General features: G+C 47.0%; 1 protein-coding gene and 2 non-coding genes across 3 annotated transcripts; all 3 read right to left on the bottom strand.

The window, feature by feature from the left end:
• Positions 1–1,121: 1,121 nt before the first annotated feature.
• On the bottom strand, positions 1,122–8,562 carry tomm20a (translocase of outer mitochondrial membrane 20). Its single transcript, XM_043679819.2, has 5 exons — positions 8,365–8,562; positions 5,968–6,014; positions 4,669–4,750; positions 3,064–3,206; positions 1,122–1,584 (listed from the first exon to the last, which is right to left on the bottom strand). The coding sequence occupies exons 1-5, from the start codon at positions 8,483–8,485 to the stop codon at positions 1,540–1,542; spliced, it is 438 nt and encodes a 145-aa protein (XP_043535754.1). The 5' UTR covers positions 8,486–8,562; the 3' UTR covers positions 1,122–1,539.
• Positions 2,280–2,414, bottom strand: LOC122548720 (small nucleolar RNA SNORA14). The gene has a single exon (XR_006311331.1). It is a non-coding gene; the product is annotated as a small nucleolar RNA SNORA14 (small nucleolar RNA).
• On the bottom strand, positions 5,748–5,882 carry LOC122548722 (small nucleolar RNA SNORA14). Its single transcript, XR_006311333.1, has one exon. It is a non-coding gene; the product is annotated as a small nucleolar RNA SNORA14 (small nucleolar RNA).
• Positions 8,563–9,244: the final 682 nt, after the last annotated feature.

Genomic DNA, 9,244 nt, shown 5'->3' with positions numbered 1-9,244 from the left:
TAAAACAATTTACGTTCTATCACCATTGCTTCCTTTACTAATTACCATAAACCTGCACCATTTGTTTGAAATCCCTCTACCAATGAGAACAGTTTCTCTATCCACTCTGCCCAAACACATCATTTTGAATTCTTCTATCAAACCTACTCACAAACCTTTTTTGCTTCAATGAAAACCATCTCAGCTTCTCCAAGCTATTCAACTGAAGTTTCTCATTTCTGGGACCATTCACGAGAATCTTCTCTGCAACTTTACTAACACCTCTCAAATCCTTCTGAAAGTGTGGTGGCCAGACTGGACACAAAATGCCAATTGAGACCAAAGCATTGTTTTATAAAAAGGTTTTTCATAACTGTAGTGCTTTCATAATCTTCAACCCCACTGATAAAGCCAAGGATTACATACACTTTACTAAATGTTCTTTCAACTTGTTCCTCCCCCGCCCTTCAATGATTCTTGCTCTTGCTTTTGAATTGGGTCCTTTATTTGATATTGCCTCAACATGTTCTTCTTATCAAATGAATCATTACATTTGCCATCTCCCAACCATTTCACCAACTGGATCTGTCCTTTAGAAGATCAAAGCATCCTAAAGCATCCTCCTCTGATTCCAAAATTTGCACGTTTCATATGATTCCTAATTTTTGAAATTGTGCCCTTTACATCAATAAATATCACGTCAAATAAGACTCCCAATACTGAGGAACTCCACAACAAATCTCTGTCCAGTTTGAAAAGCTGCTCCCTGTCACAGAGGCTCATTTTATGTTACTATTGCCTGTTCTCTTCCAGGAGCTCTAACTTTGTTCACAAATCTGTTATGGAGCACTTTATAAAATGCCTTTTAGAAGTCCACATGTATCACAACAACATTATCCATACATATGAGAATACTCTTTGGCATTTTCTTGCTTGTGCATTAATCCAGTGAACTAGGAAATGATCTGGGGACCCAGGTTCAAATCCTGCCATGGCAGGAGGTGGAAATTAAAATAAAAATTTGAAATTAAGATTTTGATTATAAGATATAATGGTTGAGGTATGCTTTATCATGGTGTATGTTTACCAAGTACATGTCCCTTTACATCACTTACTTTTGAAAAAGACTGCAGAGGGCTGCATTTGATTGAATAAATTTATTAAAAATCTCTGAAGTACAACAGCATCCATTTGAACCAAGCAGCAGTGGAGCAGGGAGATTGGGGAACTGTCTGGCAGCAAGTTCCTGGTGTGCAAGGAGCAGACTCTTCTAGTGTACACCACAATATACTCTGTCTGTATAGGATTACACCCCTGACAAGAGTTACGCCAAGAAACAGATGACATTCAGCAGTACAACTGCAATATGGTATCCAGTGAATTAGTATTAAAACACAGGTGCGAAATAAATAAAGTGACGCAACAGGAACTTTTAGCAGTGAGAATGACAAATTTCCCAAAATCAATTCAGAGTCCACTTTTGTGCTAAATGTAGAGAGAGAGACAGGACTGGAAGGTGAGATCACTGCTCACATTGCCAATTATCACAGGAAACCCACTTCACTCCACATCATCTTCAACTAAAGCCTGTGCAGTCACAATTCTCTGTGGAGGAAGACAAGACAATGATTAGAAATCACCAAACCCTGCTGTGAAAAATACTTAAAAACTAAGATTCCCAATCCCTCATCAATATTCCCTTACAATTTATCCAGCAGCTATCAGGTCGCTGTTTATGGGAGCTTCTGTGTAAAAGTGCCTTCCACTTGTCCTGCATTATAATGCCTACACTCCTTAAAAAAAACTTCATTGGGTATGAAGTACTTTACAGCATGCTGCCATCACGAAAGGCACTACAGAAATACAGGTTCTTTCTCCTTGCTATAATTAAGCGTATTAAAGGTTCACTCAGCTAAAAATATCTTTCTATTCCAAAGCAAAAGGTCAGCTTCTTCCCAAATTGACCCAAAAAAACTAAGCAGCATGGCAGTGTCACATTGTAATGGGGAAATGAAAGAAGTCACTGGTGCCATTTAACATCCCCATCACTGCAGGAACAAACTGTCCTTCCTCACAGTGTCCCACACTGATATACACTCCTGTCCATCTTAGTTTTATTTGTCAGTATACTATATTCAACTGAAGTAACCTAGCTTCTCCCACAATCATTCCTGCAGTTTAGTATGGAATAAAAGTGCCGGCAGAGAGCTCACTAACTCAAGGCCTTTACCCTGCACTGGACTTTCCAAATTGGGTTCAAACTTGGAAATGGCCACTTAGAGATCACTGATTCTGTTTGGAATTGTCAGAGAGGTGAAATAGTGAAAAGCACAAGTGAAGCTCAGCACTTTGGAATTCTCTGGAGCTTTCATTTTGCATTCCATTTTGTCCGACTTGTTGTGAGACAAAACAAGCCAGGGGTTTACAGAATGCAGCTGTGTTAAGAGTCCTCATCTTTGCCCCCACACCAGACGTGGCATTTCAAGCATCTGAGTGAGCACAGGTCATAAAGGATGGGAAAACCACAGCTGGGAAAAGCAAACTTCACCTAACCAATAACAGGCTGCAATTCACACCAGCATCACAGAGAGACTGCACTGTTGGTTCCTGACCCTGACTGTGACCTCCGATCACATTAGTGCACCCCTCTGTGTGCTCACCACCTCCCTGCCTCACTGATGTCTCTCTGCCCCCTATCCTTTACAATGATAATCTTGAGAGAATAGACTGAAGATGAATGGCAAGACCTTGAAGAGTGTTATTTCGTTCTCCAATACCAGTCCGAATGAGCCAGCAGGAAGGAAACTGGCTGCAGCCGATCACAAATGCGGGCAAACCCAATTCCACCATAACGGCTGTGACAGGAGGGCCTACAGCATTGTTGCAGACAGTATCAACACAAAGGGCACCAGAGGCTGACCTCGACATAGCACTGCTCCTTTAATTAGTGAGAGAGCACCCTTCCCAGCCCACTCCAAATTCCCCACAATGTGGGAAACCACTAGAAATAATCCTCCTGCCCCAGTAAAAGCCAGTTCACACCTCCCCCCCACACCCCAATTGTACCTGGTCATTGTGTTATACCTGGCTGATAGTTGGCAGTTTGGTCAGGAGCATCTGAAAGACAGGCGGAGGCAGGGTCTGCTGTAACACCTGTAGGAGCTGCTGAGGTTGCCCACACACAGCTATAGCATTCGTAAGGTGCTCCACCCCTTTCTCATAGTCACCTGCAGGAACAAGACAGTCACAGCTTTAAGTCTGAAAGCACTCCAGTTTGGATCAAGAAAGGTCATGCCTTGGGAAAAGGGCATGCTTAATGTGATTAAAATAGGGGATGGGTAATAAATACCATTCTTGCTAAAAGCACTAACACCTCCAGAATTAATTTAAAGGAATGGCCTCTTTTTTTCATTTGCAACATTTCAAACAAAAAAGAGTATTGTACTGATATAAATGGAGTTGTGGGATCTCTGGAGATTGTGATTAGTGAGGTCCAAGCTAGTTTTTCCAATCTCTCAATGCACAGATCAAACAGCCAAGAAGAGAAACCCAATAGTTGTGAACAGCATCTTGCATTTACGTAGTACCAGTAACATAGAAAAATATCTGAAAGCATTACACAGGAACGTTGCAATCAAAACCAGCATTCTGAACCATATGAAAGATTGGTGACTGAGAGCTAGATTACAGTGCATTAAAAGAAGAGAGAAGCAGACAATGTTCAGGAAGAAATCCTACAATATGGGGCCAGGACAGCTGCCAACAGTGGAGTGATTAAAATCACGACGAGCAAAGTCAGGCAAATGTTGCACTTTTATAACACTTTTCACTGCCACCAGATACTCAAAGCTCTGTACAGTGAATGAAGCTCTTTACATTTGTAATGACGTCATAATGTAGGAAATGCGACAGTCACAAACTCTCACAAAACAAAGCTGGGCAGTTTGTTTTTCAGATGAGGATTGAGGGATAAATGATTTGGATCTTTTGCAGCTGTCTGAAGTGGTAAAAAGGGCTTTAGTTTAACATTTCATCCAAAGGACAATACCACCAACCCTACAGCATTCCTCTGATGCCGCACTGAAATATGGGCCTTTTAGTACCTGAACCTCCAAACTTCTGACTTAAGCTATTGTCACGAGACATGGACTGCAACCAACTGAGGCCTGGCTTATACAGAGCCAGAAAACCCTACAATGCCTTAGTTTGCTTTTCTGTGATCGAACCAATAAAGAATCTGCTTTTAACAAATGTCCGGTACACGGACAGGGCTGATATTTATCAAATATCTGGCAAATACGAAAGGAGATGGCGGAACCACTCAGATTGATGGGGTATAGTTTGGTGGGTCCACTTTGTGCTGGGATGCAAGTCACATTGGTAGGCCCAGAGTCGCAACAACAACAGGCTTCCTTTCGCAGAGGAACATCCGTCATTCAGCCAGGCACTTAAATGACATTTAAACTGTGCCATGGTCACTTTTACTGAGATTGGAGTTTAAACAAATTAATTACAATTCTCAAACTATGAATCCGTGGCAGAAAGTGGAAGAGTGACCAAATAACAACCCAACACACCCCTGGGCCAGCGTTTTTTAGGCCCTGGGCACTGAGAGGGGTGTGTTGGGAGGGGGAGGGGGGGGTTATTGTTCCTTTTTAAGTACAGTAATGGCACACTTGAAGTTCTGACCTTGTGCTAACAACTCTTCGCCTAGTTGGATCTCTTCCAGGAAAAACTTCTGCACAGCTTCCGCATCTTTCAAGTCTGGCAACTGCAAAACAAGGAAGCAACGTGCAGTTTAGAAGAGTTTGTTATTACTCACTGGCTGAATACTTTAGTTTGCTGGGTGCAGTAGCAAGGGAACCATCTCTAAAATTAAAGTGAGGTTAAGAGGAACATTGATCATAGCTCATTGGGGGGGGGGGGGGGGGGGGGGTCAATGAATTTGATCACCTGCTGCCCCTGTCTCCCAAAGCAGATCACCAGGTTGAGACAGACACTGGTTTAGGAATTTCATTTGACTGGACTCTCCCAATCTCCTACCCCAGCTATTAACGGTTCATCAAATCACTGGCAAAACCAGGTGAGAACAAGGATTGATCAAACCCCAGGCGGTGGGAAAGTCCTCGAGAACTCTCACTTTAACACCACTGGCAAAACATATTTCACTTGATAAAATTGATCAGCACCAACGTAATAAAACACAAGCCTCTCAGTCTCCGTCCAGGAGCAACACCCATGAGAAAAGTGAAGGAGCAGCTCCGTCCTGACTTTAACCTGCTGCTACGTAAAGAACTCATGCTCTGGGACAGGACACCTACTGGAAACAGAATAGGTAGCAACAGGACTGATTGGTTTTGGGACTGGAGAAGAAAGTAAGATAAAACTTCAGCTACTGCCTTGCCACGTGGGTCCAACCTCAACTGGAACCTCACTTCAGACCAGAGACAAACCATTCTGCATACCTGACAGTGTCCTCATACTGTACCCACTGCTGGGCTGGGCTTGGACCACTCCCCAACACCTCAGATGCAGGCAGAGGTCCCTCCCCAATCCACAATGAATGCTGTGCTCTGTCAAACTCTGACACAGTGACTGAACCTTGCTCATCCCCACCCACAGACATTACTGAGTCCCCTCTTCCAGGTTGCAACTGTGTTGCCATTCCTGTATTGAAAAGAGGCAATAATCTCTTCCCACAGCCACCTGCATCACTATTCCTGTTTGACAGAGTAGAATGGCATAATTTCTGTTCTCGTGTCTTATGGAATTGTCAGAGAGGTGAAATAGTGAAAAGCACAAGTGAAGCTCAGCACTTTGGAATTCTCTGGAGCTTTCATTTTGCATTCCTTCTAGTCCGGCTTGTTGTGAGACAAAACAAGTCGGGAGTTTACAGAATGCAGCTGTGTTAAGAGGCACGCAATAGCCCAACCCCCCACCCCAGTCCGGCAGCTCACAACTTCACATCGTCGGTCCACCTAAACTTACCCGGGACAGTCCAGCCTTTTCTTTGGCGAGTCTCTGCTTCTTCCTTCCTGTAAAATGGAGATTGGAAGATGAGATGCTGTCTCATTAATACAGGGCTACTCCACAGGTTCCATGCACATTTGGGGGATGGGACAGTTGTGTTCTACATGTTTCAGCAAAGAAGGGTGCTATGTGGACTCTGGTGCTCGGCTCATACACTAAATGCAGCATCTTGCATAATGTGGGCCAGCCACAAACACTGACTGATTTCCTACCCACAGATTTGGTTGCATGATTAATAGCCTGGACCGTGCCATCGGCATTGGCAAACTACAGTTGTTTATTACATTTATGCGTGGACTTGATTTTGCAATGAGAAGGGAAGGTAAAACGTAAGAGGTAACATCACTGATCTAATAATCCAGATGCTCAGGCTAATGCTTTGCTGATGTGCTCAAATCTCACCATAACAGCTGGTGGAATTTCAATTAAGTATTAAATCAGGAAATAAAAGCTAGTCTCAGTGACAATGAAATGATAAGCAATTAATGTAAAAGCCCATCTGGTTCACTAATGATCCTTAGGGAAGGAAATCTGTCATCCTTAACCGGTCTGACCTACAACTAACTCCAGACCCACAACTACTCCAGACTCTTGGCTGCCTTCTGACATGGCCTGGCAAACCTTTCAATTGTACGAAATGATTGAAAAGTCTAAAGAAATAAATTAAACTTGACAGACCACTTTGCATCAACCTGGGCACTGGAAACAACAAACAACAAATCCATCCCTGTCAAACTTGCAAAGTCCACCGTACTAACATCTGGCAATAATACTGTAGATTTGTGCTCCATAACTAACTCAGCCATGAACCAAGCTGTTTCAGTCAGCTCTCACAGACGTCTACTTGACAATATGGAAAATCCTGGACACAAAAAGAACAAGTAAAACTTGGTGAGTTATCACCCCATCAGTCCACTCTCGATCATCAGTAAAGTGATGGAAGGGATTATCAACAGTGTTATCAAGCAGTATCTGTTGAGCGACAGCCAGTTTGGGTTCCGCCAGGGCCAATCAGCTCCTGACCCCATCACAGCCTTGGTTCAAACATGGATAAAAGAGCTTGTTGGTACAACAAGTGAGGTAGGACTTTTACAATTAATGGTAAGGCCTTGGGTAGTATTGTAGAAGAGAAGGACCGAGGGGTTCAGGCATATAATTCTTGAAAGTTTGCATCACATATAGAGAGGGTGGTCAAAAAAGACATTTAGCATACTAGTATTTATTGCTCAGTCCTCTGAACATATAAGAGTGGGGAAGTCATGTTGAAGTTGTACAGGATGTTGCGGAGGGCTCTTTTGGAATACTGGGTCGAGGTCTGGTTGCCCAGTTATAGGAAGGATATTATTAAGCTAGAGAGGGTTCAGAAGAGATTTACCAGGATGCTGCTGGGTATGGAAGGTCTGAGTTATAAAGAAAGGCTGGGACTTTTTTTCACTGGAGTGTAGAAAGCCCAGAGGTGACTTTACAGAAGATAATATAATGAGGGGCATAGATTGGGTTAATGGAAGTTGAATTTTCCCTCATATAGCAAAAAAAACCCATGAGGGGCAAATGTTTTACACAGAGGGTGGTCCAGTTCCACTTTCCCATGTTCTGTCGGTGCAGCGGGAGGGAGGGCCGGCTGTTGTGTCCCGGGCCGCTGGTGCCTGAGCCGCCCGCTCCATGGAGAGAGGAGGCCATGCGGCCCATCGGTAGGAGGTCTGCCCGCCCCCATGGCCTGGTGACACGTGAGGGCCTGGTGACACGTGAGGCCCCCCACCCCCCCGGGGGCGCGGTGACACGTGAGGCCCCCCCACCCCCCCGGGGGCGCGGTGACACGTGCGGCCCCCCCCCACCCCCCAGGCGCGCGGTGACACGTGCGGCCCCCCCACCCCCCCGGGGGCGCGGTGACACGTGCGGCCCCCCTACCCCCCGGGGCGCGGTGACACGTGAGGCCCCCCCACCCCCCCCGGGGCGCGCGGTGACACGTGCGGCCCCCCCACCCCCCCGGGCGCGCGGTGACACGTGCGGGCCCCCCCACCCCCCCGGGCGCGCGGTGACACGTGCGGCCCCCCCACCCCCCCCGGGGCGCGCGGTGACACGTGCGGCCCCCCCACCCCCCCCGGGGCGCGCGGTGACACGTGCGGCCCCCCCGGGGGCGCGGTGACACGTGCGGCCCCCCCACCCCCCCCGGGGCGCGCGGTGACACGTGCGGCCCCCCCACCCCCCCCGGGGCGCGCGGTGACACGTGCGGCCCCCCCACCCCCCCCGGGGCGCGCGGTGACACGTGCGGCCCCCCCGGGGGCGCGGTGACACGTGCGGCCCCCCCCCCCGGGGTCATTCCCGGTCACCGACCCCACGCGCCCGGACACTCACGTTCCCGGAGCCTGCTCTTAAAGTCGGGGTCGCTCCGCCGCTTGCGGTCGAAGTAGATGCAGTAACCGATGAAGAGCGCCCCGCACAGGCCCGCAGCAATGGCGCTCGTCCTCCCAGCCATGGTCCCGGAGCGGACGGCAGCTCCCTCTCTGCTGCTCGGGCTCGGCCTCAGGCTCTGCCGCCCGTCACCATGACCCTCAACCGCCCAACCAGGAAAAGACCCCTTTCGTCATCAACCTGCGACCGCGCCCAGTCGCATAGTCGTCTCCGCCTCTGCCTGATCCCCCGCGTCACACCAAACTTTCCCGTGACCCTGTCTTCTTCCTCCCCTCCCAGAGGGCAAATACACCAACAAGAGGAGGTAACTATGTCCTTCAAACCTGCTCCATTATTTACCGAGATTACATCAGCTCTCCTCCTAACATGCCTCCGTCCACCGCTACCTTAAAATGTCTGCAACTACTGCCTTTTAAATAAATTCCGAAGATCCTCGACCCTCGGGAACACATTCTCTTTGTCCGAAATGGAGCCCCCTTTTTTAAAAAAACTGTAACCCTTAGTTCTAGATCCTTCCAAGAGGAAACATCCTCTCCATGTCCACTTGGTCAAGTCCTCTCAGGATCTTACACGTTCCAGTTAAGTCACCTCTGACTCATCTCAACTCCAGAAACATAACCACCTTCTTGCATTCAATTCCCCTTGTCATAAAACATAACATTCTCTTAACTTTCCAGATTGCCAGCAGTACCTGCAACCTAATTAACTCATTACAAGACATATCTTTCTGCATCCTCTCATCATTGAGATCATGTATGCTTCCATACATAGACTACATTTCTATTTTCTTTCTGCCAAAACAGACATTCACATTTTCCCATAT

Source organism: Chiloscyllium plagiosum, unplaced genomic scaffold (genome assembly GCF_037043375.1).
Source record: "Chiloscyllium plagiosum isolate Xiang-an unplaced genomic scaffold, Cpla_swu_hap1 HiC_scaffold_3, whole genome shotgun sequence".
NCBI classification, from domain to species: Eukaryota; Metazoa; Chordata; class Chondrichthyes; order Orectolobiformes; family Hemiscylliidae; genus Chiloscyllium; species Chiloscyllium plagiosum.
The sequence above is the reverse complement of the archived record's forward strand: the minus strand, read 5'-3'. Positions and strand labels throughout refer to the sequence as shown.